The following is a 13,155-nucleotide window of genomic DNA, read 5'->3' on the forward strand; positions in this document are numbered from 1 at the left end:
TTCAATTCCCCCATGCCTGATGACAGAGATGGGTTTTAAGAAGTTTAAGAGGAGGGAAGTTTAAGAGGAGGGGGGGGCAATTCTGATCTCTGGGGGAAGCTGGTTCCAGAGGGTCGGGGCCGCCACAGAGAAGGCTCTTCCTCTGGGTTCCGCCAGACAACATTGTTTAGTTGATAAGACCCGGAGAAGGCCAACTCTGTGGGACCTAACTGGTCGCTGGGATTCGTGCGGCAGAAATAAAAAATAAAAATGATATTCTCTTTTTTTCTAGAAAATGTTAAACAGTGCCTGGCATTACCCATCATTCCACATGGCATAATTACTGCTGAACATGAAGCAGTTTTTGAGCATGGTGATCTATCGGAAGTTCAGTGTGATATCTCATTTGCACTATATGGATCAAAAATCCTAGAGTGTGTGGATGGTGAATGGACACCCTTTACAACATGCATAGGTAAAAAGCAGCTGTCTGAAAGATGTGTTCACAAGAAGAAATATGAGCAGACAGACTTGTAAATGTAACATGGTAGTTTTTTGTACTTATCTGGGAGGGGGAGTGGTGGGGCGAGTGTTCCATGGTGTGTAAACTGGAATCTTCCTTTAAAACAGATTCCAATTCATTAGAAGAGAATGGAAGGGGTTACTTTCCAGTGTTTAAGTAACAAAATTATAGAGGAATTAAATTATATTCTGATTTATTCTAATAATCTCATGAGTCATGAATATATTCCTGTAATTAATTCTAACACTCGAGTCTTTTTTCCTCACAACAGGAAGTAGAAATTGAGAGTTGTCCTTCTCTTTGTAACATTTCCATGGCTCCATGAGAACAAATGGTAAAATCAGACATGGTTAGAGGTAGCATGATATTCACAAAATTTGTGATATTTCCAAAAATGTATTGGAAATGTGGGCTTAATGTAGCTAGATGATTCACGAAATCATATTAGAAGTACCATAACAGGTTTAAGACTTCAATATTAAAAATTAAATGATAACTAGACAAGAAATTGCAGCATATGATTCAAATAATTAGCAATACAAATATTTAAGTTATGGTAATACAGTTGTACCGGAACCAGCAGGAAGGGTGTGGGTTTTACAACCAGTTAACATGTTCCATTGGAAAATGTAATTTATGACACACCTTGGGGGGAGACAGGATCACGGGGGTCCATGTATTACATGTGGTCAGAACTGACTCTCTGTGAAGTTTCTGAAAGATGCCCTAATTAATTCATGAGTCTTGAGCAAAGTTTCAAAAGAAATCCAGTCATTTATTAGGAGTAATATTGCAGCAATTACTCCAGTGAAGTCAGCTTTGACCCCATGTAATTTATGGGTCTTCATGACCCTGTTTCCCCACTCCCACCTACATGTGTCATAAATCACATTCTCCAATGGAACACACTGGCTGACTGTAAAACCCACACTCCACCTGCTGGCTCTGGTAGCCTGGGATACAATCTGTAGAAAGGCATGTTTGGAATGTATTCTTGCTTGAGGCAGCTCTGTCAGTTCTCCCCATATTACTACTTAGGGCAACTTGAAAACTGGTCTGGAAAGCTTTGCAAGTTGACATCAGTACGAATTGAGTGTTAGCTGGAATATGGATGTTCACATATATTTTCCTCCTTCATTTGGTCAGAACTTTCTGTTACAGATATTAAAAACCTCTAACAAAACTGAAAAAATAAAAACTGTCTGTAATTTTTATATTGATTGATTGTTTGATAATGGAGTTATAGTGGGTATATAACTTATAACAAGGGCAAATTGTTAGAATAAGCTAAATTATTAATACCTTTATGTAGTAATTCATTTTTCTGCTGCTTTCAACAGAGGAAACAAAAACATGCGGATCACCTCCAACAATTAGAAATGGATTTGTAGACGAGGTTGAGTCATTCATATACAGGCATGGTGACACTGTGAAATACAAATGCAATGGACAACATGTCATTATTGGGACCAACCCAGCTAAGTGTCTTCATGGACAGTGGGAAGTACCATCATGTCTTGGTAATCTAGAGTGTTATGATTGAACCTATAGAAATGAATTTTAAACTTATCTTGGAACGGCATTAATTATTGACATGATTGCTCAGAAGTGTGATTCAGCAGGATAACAATGGGAACTGCCAGTGTGGGGGTTTTTTCTGTTTGATCTCTGTTTAAATGGGATTTTCACAGGATCTATGAAAAAGAAAGATTTTAATGCTTTTGAAAATGATTCAATTCAAACGTAATCCTGATGGGATTATATTGATTCATAGAAATGGCCTCCAATGATAAAAGCATTAGGTGGCTCTTTTAGTACATGGTAAAACCAAATGATCCAGGTTATAATTACTGGTTCAAGTTTACTGGTACCTCATCTTTGTAGTGAAAAACTGGCAGATTCTAAAATGCAAATTCAGTGCAATGCAAATTCAGTGGTGAGAAAAGTAAAGTTTTATCTTTGGACAAGAACAATCAAATGGCTAGGTATAAAATATGTGGCATGTAATTCAACAACATTAATTTTTAGAGGGATCTAGGAGTCTCAATGGACAATCACTTAAATATGAGCCAGCGGTGTGCAGCAGCTGCTAAGAAAGCCAATGGAGTCCTAGGTTATATCAATAGAGCAATATTATCAAGGTCACATGAAATATTAGTACAGCTTTATACTACTTTGGTAAGACATACTTGGAATACTGCATTCAGGGTTTTTTTTTATCATAATAGAAAAAGATGTTGAAACTCTAAAGAGGATATAGAGAAGAGCAGCAAAAAAAGTTCATGTGGCTCAGGAGAGGTGGAGATCTTTGATCACACACTCCTTCAATGTTCCTTTTACACAGAGTTATGAAAAAAAAACCATCTTTCCAATAGCTGCTAGGTATCTTGGCTGTTCTGACACTTTATTGATTGATTGATTTTGTCCAATACACAATGAGAGTTTTAGTGGGTAAGCACATAGTAAAATACACGATGAAGGTTATACAGGATGTACTCATAGTAAAATATATCTAAGATAGAATAGAAGAGAAGTTATAGGAATAGAACATATCAATGAAAAAATAGAAGAAGAGATATAAGAATAGAAGAAAGGTATAGGAGATATAGGAGAGCAGTAGGACAGGGGACAGAAGGCACTCTAGTGCACTTGTACTCGTCCCTTACTGACCTCTTAGGAATCTGGATAGGTCAACCGTGGATAATCCAAGGGTAAATTGTTGGGGGTTTGGGGATGACACTATGGAGTCAGGTAATGGGTTCCAGGCTTGAACAACTTGATTACTGAAGTCATATTTTTTAGTCAAGTTTGGAGCGGTTAATATTAAGTTTAAATCTGTTGTGTGCTCTTGTGTTGTTGTGGTTGAAGCTGAAGTAGTCGTCGACAGGCAGGACATTGCAGCATATGATCTTTTGGGCAATACTTAGATCTTGTTTAAGGCATCTTAGTTCTAGGCTTTGTAGGCCCAGGATTGAAAGTCTAGTCTCGTAGGGTATTCTGTTTCAAGTGGAGGAGTAAAGGGCTCGTCTGGTGAAATATCTTTGGACATTTTCAAGGGTGTTAATGTCTGAGATGCGATTTGGGTTCCAAACAGATGAGCTGTATTCGAGGATGGGTCTGGTGAAAGTTTTGTAAGTTCTGGTAAGTAGTGTGAGATTGCCAGAGCAGAAGCTACGTAGAATTAGGTTTACAACTCTTGAAGCCTTCTTGGCTATGTTGTTGCAATGTGCTTTGGCACTTAAATCTTTTGTTATTAATATACCGAGGTCTTTAAGCAAGTGGGGGTGGATATGGTGCTTCCTATTTTGACCGCTTGTTGTCTGTTTGACAGGAATGCTGTAATCCAGCTGTGGAGGGATCCTGAGATGCCATAGGATTTGAGTTTTAGGAGTAGTTTGTCATGGACCACTGAATCAAAGGCTTTGCAGAAGTCAATATAAATTGCATCTATAGATTTCCCTTGATCTAGATGAGTTGTACATATATTTTTGCAGTGGAGAAGCTGCAGGTTGCAGGATAATTTTTTTCTGAATCCAAATTGTTTGTTAGAGAGCAAGTTATTAGTTTCTAGATGGAGAGTAATTGATTTGTTTATAATTGATTCCATGACTTTGCATAGGATGCAGCATAATGATATTGGTCTGTAGTTATCGACAAGAGAGGGGTCTCCTTTTTTGAAGATGGGGATGACCATTGCTTTCGACCATAGCTTAGGAAGTATGCTGGTTCTGAAGGATTTTTCAAAAATTATGCTTAGTGGTTCAGCTATGGCAGAAGAGAGCTCTTTTAGGAAGTAAGCACATAGACCGTCTGGTCCGACTGATAGAGAAGGTTTATGGTCATGTAATGCTTTTTCAACTCAGTCTTCAGTGAAGTCTACTTGGGTTAGGTCATTGAGGGAGTTTGAGGTGCGATTGATGAAATTGGGAGATGAGCCATTGCTGTTAACAAAGACAAAGACAAAGAAAGAGTTGAGGAGGTTGGCTTTGGATGAGTCATCATGGTATTCTTTGTTGTTGGGTCCTTTGAGAGGTGGGATAGGTCTAGAGTCTTTGAGTTTATTGTTGACAAAGTTGTAGAAAGCTCTATTAGATTTGGTGCTTAAGAGGTTTTCCTATTGTTTGCTGTAGTAGTTAAGGCATTCTGCTTTTATTTGATTGCAAATGCTTTTATATCGGCTTTTGAAGTTGGAAACTTGTCCTTTTTTGTTTTTCCTCCAGAAAGATTTTTTTCTTGTCTGTAATTTTCTTATTGAGATGGGAGGTTATTTTTTTTTGTTTGTGGTACATGTTAGACCTACATGAAGTCTGATAATAATTTTCATTTCAAGTAGGAATGTGTTGTAGAGGTCATCAGTGGTGTAGCATTCAGAGAATAGAGTTTTCCAGTTTAATGTTGAGAGGTGGGCTTCAATAAGTTCGTAGTTCGTTTTTTTTAAATTGAATTTTGGTGTTGTATTATTTTAGTGGATCGTAGTGTGGCTTAGGTTGAGAGTGAAGTTTATCATGCGGTGGTCACTGTTGGAAAATGGTTCTGTTATTTGTAAGCCATACATTGCACTTTTGCTGTTGCAGAAGATGAGATCCAGACAGTTATTAAGACTGATATTGTTAGTTACTAGTTGGTCGAGTCCCAGATAGGTGACGATAATATATATAGTAGAATGGATGGTTTCCGTGTTGCATTCATTTAAGGACCAGTTAATGTGTGGTAGGTTGAGGTCTCCGAGGAAGATAATGGGGTATGGGCAGTTGGTTGCCCACGTTAGTATGGGCAGTTGGTTGCCCATGTGGATAATTTGTTTGCATGTTCGATGTCGTAGTTCTTATCTCAAGTGGCTGCTTAAGGACGAGCAGTCCATAACTATAACACAAGGAGCTATATTCTGTGCAACAGCACTGTGGATTCATCAGAAACACGTGTTTAAACCACTATAGCAATTTTATACAAATGTGGCAAACCTTTGCACTGCTTATTTCCTTTACTTTTTAGTATTAAGCAGACTGTAATTGACAGACTGGATGTTATCATAGATAATTTATTATTATAAATTTTTTGTGTGTATAACATTTTTGCTGATAATGAAAAGGAAGGGAGACTAGTAAGATCGAGCTCTTTACACACACACACACACACACACACACACACACACACAAACACATACACACACATATGGTCTCTGTCTATGACTGTAATAAATTGAATTGAATAGATTAGGGGGCTGGAGTCTAAAAAGATACAATGAACGGATGCAGGAACTGGGTAAGTCTAATCTTAGAAAGAGAAGGAGTAGGAGTGACATGACAGCAGTCTTCCAATATTTGAGAGGCCGTCACAGAGAAAAGGCTGTCACAGAGGGGTCAAAGCTGCAGTTTTCATTTTTTAAATTAAACTATTCTACCGTAGATTTGGGCTCTTATGATCTTCACAATTGGGGAGATCTATAACTGGCAGCTTTGAAATTCAGAATGGGAACAGAAAGGAAAGGGATAAGGTTATCCCTTTTGTTTGTTTGTTTATCAATCCAACCTATATGCCACCTACTTCATTAAGGCCAACTTTCTGGCTTACCTGTCTGATGATTGCATCAAATCTAAAATCCTGCATAAGGGATCTGCCATTCAGAATAGAGAACAGATGAATAAAGCAGAAATTAATCAATAAATGTATTTGGAATATGAAGTCAGTCTAGAAGAAGAAGAATGGATTATATAAATAAAGAGAAGAATAATGGATTTATTATACAAATACTCATGTAACAATATTTGAATTGTTAGTTAATCCACGAACATGTACACGTCCACGGTCTGCAGTCTTTCATCCAACTGTTTCACCTACAAAGCCGTTTAAGACCAACCAGTTTGCAAAATACCGCTGTGGTTCCAATCTGCATCAAACAAAATGTGTTGATGGATTATGGCTTCCTGAGCCACTGTGTGAAGGTATCGTTTGCATGCTACGTACAAGTTTCTGCTTTCTTCAATAGGGTGATATCAATCTTCTCTAAAAATAAAAGTGGGCACACCTGTGGACTGTCTTTCCATGTAACATCCTTCTCAACAAACCAAGGACAAAAGCAAATACAGCATTAACCCTAAAATCAGTTTGTTTCTTCCAGTGGTGGGTTGCACTTATCCACATACTGGTGTGCTCTGCGTGCATCCTCCTGATTTGAGCACGCTTGTGCGCATGCATCCCTCATGCAATTTTGCTTCCACACGTGCGCAGGAAGCAAAAAAGTGCTGAAATCTCATGAGGGGACGTTCACGCTTATGCGATTTTGACATTATTTTCTTCCTCACATGCAAAAAGAAGCAATAAAGCCCTGAAATTCAGAAAAAAAGATAGCACCACCCGATGATCAGCACCGGAGTGGTTGCGTGCAAATTGTGCAGTCTGGCAGCTGCTACCAGAACAGCGTATCGGTAAGAATTGGTTTCTTCCATAGCAACTATTCTGTTCCCTTCACAGCAGCAGCTCCACCTCAGGGGTCAACTCAGTTGTAACACAGTTGTGTTGTAGTCTGCATTGGACAGCATACTTTTGTCCACTTTTCCCCATTAAGCGACAATCTAAGTTCAGTGATAAAATTTCATTTGTCACATTACAACGTTATTTGCTTTGAGTCTCTCATGTCTTAAGCAATTGAAGTGAATTTACACAGAATAAAAGCATGCAAATCTAATATGGAATTTGTCTTTGATTTTTGGTACTTGCATGCATCTACATCAGTTTCTTGGCAAGGTAAAAAATTTCACTGGAATAAATTTCAGAATTTCTGCTGCTTAAGAAGACCATTGGATCATTATATTGCTCCTAGTTAATTTCAAAATAACTTTACAATAAATGTAACTCCCCCTCATAAATCAATAAGAAATATATTAAAATAAAATGTAAATGTTTTAACATTCAGGTTACAAGGCATTCATCTTCATTCCTTTCCAAAATTGTGATAATCTAGGATACCTCCTAACTATATTTACATTAATTAAATCTTATTTTTGTTCAGTTCATAGAAGAGCAAATATTGTGATGAATAGATAAACTTTGCCTGGATTAGATGAATAATTTCAGCTGGTTACCTGTCTTTGTGCTAACTGGTGGACTTTCCTCATAGTCTAGTTCAATATCAGCTTGTCTACCTTAATCTAATTTATGATCAATCCTGAAAACAATGTTTATAGGTGTCAAAGATCAATACAGTTAAATTTAACTACTGTATTAACGTCACAGCTGCAAAGTTTTGATGGATCCATCTGCTTCATCAATTGTGGCCTTAAAGCACACAGATCTTGCAACAATGACTCATATCATTGGTATTTAATGTAATTAGATATTGTTGTAGCTTAGTTTGTGGCTGTTGAATTGGTTTTGACCTTAATGGCTGTTTTGTGAGTGTTTCTAGGTGTAATGTTTAAGGATGAACTCTGAGTACTAGGTGACAGCAAAGAATAATCATCAGAAGAAACAGAAAGTTTAAAATGTGCTCCTGAAATATTTGTTTGTGAAAAAACAGATTGATGTTTATTTATTTATTTATTTATTTATTTATTTATTTATTTATTTATTTAGTTAGTTAGTTACTTAGTTAGTTAGCTAGCTAATTAGTTCAATACATAATACACATTGAAGAGAATAGATATGTAGTAATATAACTAAAGAAACGAATAGAATAAAAGATATAAAAGTATAGGTGAACAAATTTGAAAGGAAGAAAAGATAAATGAGATAAGGAGAGACAATTGGACAGGGGACGGAAGGCACACTGGTGCACTTATGCACACCCCAAATGTTAGAGCAGATAACAGAAAAGAAAAGACAATAAAAATAGAAAAGATGGAAGCTATACTTCTTGTTTTTTTCATTCCCCAGTTGGGTCAATCCTGGCATTCTGTAGGATTGGTGAAAAGGAAAGTCTATGTGGCTTCTCTATCGATATCATTTTCTGATGAAATTCATTGGTTTCCACAAGATTATCAGTATCAATTCCAGGTGTTGATCTATATATTTTGGAAATCACAGTCAGCCAAGGACAAGGTGCTCAACTTCCATGAAACAAGGGGAGAGGAATGAGATATAAAATATAAAACCACAATTTCTCAGTAGTAGCACCAGCTTTCTAGAATAGCGTTTTTCTTTAGAAAAATGTTTCAAATTGATTTCTTTCACAAAATATTTATGGATTAATTGCATGCCCTGTATTTTAGATGTATTGTTAAGGTGCTGATCTGCTTGCTATTTAACTTTGAAAGCGATTAATTTTTGCATGCTGTTTAATTCTTACCGTAAATGTTTATCTGTAAAACATTGCCAAACAAACAAATATCTTTTGAAACATAATGCAAATACTGACTGGTAGGGGTAAGGATAGAAGCCTATGGGTCAGCAGACTATGAGGGCTGTGGTACCCAAAACTACATCCCTAGCCTCACATGGGGACATCAACATTCAAGAAAAATGAGATCACAAATATCTCCATCCTCAGTTGCCAAAGAGAGAAAAATATCATAGGCAAATGTATGGAAAACTACCAAACTACTGAAGAGCACCACAAAGACTATTTGTCGGCTCTCCTACGTAGCCATTTATCAACTGGATGCAGCAAATTTCATTGTATAACTCAACTGAAATCCTGACTTAAAGAAGCCCTGATAATTTATCATGCAAATATAATTAGAATTTAAATCTCTTTGTCATTATGGCATCTCAATCACAGTAGAGATTAAACAAGAGATTTGACATAAATCCTCCTAAGAAAATATTTAGGATTTATCTTCTTTGGGTGAAATAGAAATGAGATAATTTTCAGCTCTAATTCTAATCAAATTTTAATTATAAGATGTTTTGTTAAAGGAAACTGTCCTCCACCACCTCAACTTCCCAATGCCATCAATATAACAGAGATGAGAATCTACAAGAGTGGAGAAGAAATTAGCCTTAAGTGTCAAGAACATTTCCTTCTTCGTGGCCCACAAAAAATAAAGTGTGAAGATGGAAAATGGCAAACACCCCCACGCTGTCTTGGTTTGTATGCTCAGTTTTGTCTTTATTTTAAAGAAACTGGACATTACAGATAAAGTGTAAGAAGCAAAATTTTGGGAGAACATTCAGAGCATGGCTTATGGAATTCTTCACAGCCATTTATCCACAGTGGCCTCTGTATATGTGTGTGCTTTGTTCCAAGCGACAAATCAGGTTCTTTGCACATTGTAGATGCTGCCTTCTTCTCTCTCTGAGAGTTAGATCAGGGTTGGTACATGGATGCTAAAACTATTTCTGGTTTGACCTGTGTCTGTATATGGTGGCGAGCATAGGGGATGTATATGCTCTATACCAGTGATGGCAAACCTATGATACGAATGCCACAGGTGGCACACAGAGCCATATCTGCTGGCACGTGAGTTGTTGCCCTAGCTCAGTTCCAACGTGCATGTGTGTGCCAGCCAGATGATTTTTGCCCAACATAGAGGCTCTGGGAGGGCGTTTTTGGCTTCCTTAGAGCCTCTGGGGGGATGGGGAGGGAGATTTTACTCTCCCCTGGCTCCAGGGAATAATAATAATAATAATAATAATAATAATAATAATAATAATAATAATAATAATAATTTATTAGACTTATATGCCGCCCCTCTCCGAAGACTCAATCAAGTCTTTGGAGCCTATTGGGCCCACCAGAAGTTGGGAAACAGGTTGTTTCTGACCTCCAGAGGTCCTCCAGGGGGCAAGAGAAGCTGTTTCGCCCTCCCCAAGCATTGAATTATGGGTGTGGGCACTCGTGCATGTGTGATAGTGCACGCCCACGCTCTTTCGGCACCCAAGGAAAAAAAGGTTCGCTATCACTGCTCTATACACTCCATTATGCATCACATGACCAAGAGGCAGCCGCTTACGATGGAAGGGTTGGCAGCAATTTGAGTCTTTCAGAACTAGTTCTACACTAGCAGCTGTTTTTAGCATAGAGATTTGTTTTTTGAATTATGTTTCATTAAAAGAGATTTCCTATACAGATACAATAGAAATGTCTTTATGATATTTTATTTCTTTCATTAAAAAGCTTCTTATGGTTTCTCTTTCTAGATTTACGATGTAAATCTCCTCCTGAAATTGTCAATGGTATAATAGAAATTGGAAACCGCACAAGGTTTTTTCCTAATGAAACTGTAGAGTATAACTGCCTTTCAGGTTTTGAAATTAGTCAGCCAAATACAGTAAGATGTGAAAATTTGAAATGGTCTAAGCTACCTGTTTGCAAAGGTAAGAAATAGTACTTTTTTCTATTGAAATGCCAACCCTGTGTTTGAGTGCATATGTATTTTTTTCATTCCTATGTTAATATTAGAAATGGGACAAGGAAGATGCATCAATGAGGAATTTGTAGGGGCTTATAAATATTGAGATTTCACATGTCTTGAAATATCACATGTATGACCTCAAACATTAATCTTATTTGTAATATCATGTAAATTTTCAAAACAGTTTTTGTCAGCAGGATTCTGACGTCAAAATCTATTATTCACAGTGTATAAGGGACTTAGAAAGTGTCATTGGTTTAATAAATCAGCTCAAAGATTGTCTTTCCTGAAGGACTCTTTTACCACTCCAGAGAAGAGATGGTGAATGTAGATAGCTTAGGCAAGTTCCGTATGATAACAAAAAAATATGTAAAGTAAGTAAGCACAGCAGTGCAAAATTTTTTGTTTTTGTTTGCTGGAGAGACGGAGTAACGACACAGACACAAGAGCTGGATTTAAACTGGGTCATTTTTATTAACATAAATTTGCATAATTTATTCAATACTTTGCATAAATTAGCATAATCAACTATGACCCGGAAATGGACCTGCAGGGTCAAACAAATACTTCCGGGGCGGAAATGACGTTATGCCAAAAACATTCCTGGGCAACTCATGGGCGTATCTCGATGCAAGTCCAGGTGAGGGGCCAGACCATCACCTGCGACCCTGCCATGCTGTGCATGAGGGGGGGTCCCACCGGCTAACCCGAATCCGGGAATTAAAGGTGCAGGACCCAAAGACAGGTTCCCCCCAGCTGCTCAGGCAGAAACTCCCTCCATGAGCTTGCGGAGAACCTGTCAATCATCCCCAAAGATGCCCAAGGGAGAACGCGCGGTTGCTAAACCACCCCAGTTTTCTGCCCCTAACCTGCCTACCCAAATGACCAAAGGTAAGCCAATTAACCTAATAAATGCAAACACCCCCTAACCGCACATCCATCTCCTCAGTGTGGAATGGGCGAAAAAACAGCTCGGCTAAGAGGCAGAACTGCCAAAAATTCCCATTCGGCCCCCTAAGGGCGACCCCTAAGCACACTGAAAAATAGGGAGGGCGGGCGGGTGTCTGCTCGTGGCCTCTGCAGTCCGGGCGAAAAGGGAGAGCCCCGGGCCTGCTCGCCCTTATATAGGGCAAGCAGGCCCCGCCCGGACCAATCAGAAGCCTGGCCAATCAGGCCTGACCTCCCGAGCGAAGTCTCGCATCGCGAGATTTCGCCCGGGATCCAAAATGGCGGCCGCCATGAGGGACCGTGTCTCCCGGTCCCTCCAGCAAAGCCTGCCGCCGGGTAAGTCCGGCGCTGCCATTTTGCCTGTCTGGGTTTAGTCTTCAGCAGTATAACTTTTATTTAATAAGTGTTTATTTTCAGTGCTATTCTGGCTGGTCTCTACTAGATATCTGCTAGAATTGCTTGGCTTTCTCAAGCAGGGACCATTATGTTTCCTCTGGGAAAAACAAAGACCTTTCTCTCCAATCTACAGTAATATATAAAATATATATAAATAACAACAGTAAAGTCCATTTCGATCTTAAAAGAGTAAGCCAGAAGAATCGGTCCATAAAGGGAAGGGGAGGTGATGGTGGGGGTGCCAGGTTTTACAATCTGTATCCATATGAGTCCAAGGTCCTTGGTACCTTGTCTACGGAGTCTACGGAGAGGGGCAGCATACAAATCTAATAAATAAATAAAAATAAATAAATAAATAAACATCCTCAAGATAGATTCCCCAAGATGCAGGTCACTCCTCATCCAGGGATTCCTGCAGTTTATTCCTCCCAACAATGCACATTATTCTCTCCAGATCAAAAGCCAGCATACCCTTCATACCCCTAACCCCTCGGTAGTTAGAAATTCCTCACTTTGCTGTTTCTCTCCCAACGGTGTCTGGTCCCTGGCATCTGATATTTTGCCTCAAATGGTCAAAAGAGAAGCAACAGCGTCTATAGCCTTCACCCAGTCCCCCCTGGTCACCCTCGCATCTGCCATTTGTCTCATCATCTAAACCAATCTCAATGTGCTTGTATGTCTCTCAAATAACTTGCATGATCAAAAAAAGCATTACAGTCTCTGAGCATGAAAGTTATTACTGGGGGAGGCTCATGGCTCTCTGTCTCGGCTAGTCGACCACTTATTTACCTATGCATTTGGGTGCCATCTTCCACAGCCCTTTGGGGTAAACCTTTAGCATTCAGCGTTTGAGCTCCTGGGGAGTTATTTCGGCTCCTCTTGTCTCCAAGCCTTCAGCAGTTATGTGGAGCACATTCACTGCCAGGCTGCCTTACAAACTATTTAAATTGACTCTGCTGGTGGGTTTTTGGTTTTTTTTTAATGGTAAAACGCCATAGTTGGTCACCAAGCAACTTG

The 13,155-nt window shown here is 38.8% G+C and overlaps 1 protein-coding gene across 3 annotated transcripts in view; it reads left to right on the plus strand.

The window, feature by feature from the left end:
- The window catches only part of CFH (complement factor H), a 127,992-nt gene that overhangs the window by 78,114 nt on the left and 36,723 nt on the right, over nt 1-13,155 (plus strand). For 2 of the 3 annotated variants that reach the window (XM_070746350.1, XM_070746353.1), the window contains exons 13-17: nt 272-454; nt 1,843-2,022; nt 6,280-6,444; nt 9,356-9,526; nt 10,580-10,756. In XM_070746350.1, the coding sequence (XP_070602451.1) occupies nt 272-454; nt 1,843-2,022; nt 6,280-6,444; nt 9,356-9,526; nt 10,580-10,756 (876 nt within the window). The remainder of the gene's footprint in view (nt 1-271; nt 455-1,842; nt 2,023-6,279; nt 6,445-9,355; nt 9,527-10,579; nt 10,757-13,155) is intronic. The other variant, XM_070746351.1, reaches the window with a different exon arrangement.

This window comes from Erythrolamprus reginae, chromosome 3, assembly GCF_031021105.1.
Source record: "Erythrolamprus reginae isolate rEryReg1 chromosome 3, rEryReg1.hap1, whole genome shotgun sequence".
NCBI lineage: Eukaryota > Metazoa > Chordata > Lepidosauria > Squamata > Dipsadidae > Erythrolamprus > Erythrolamprus reginae.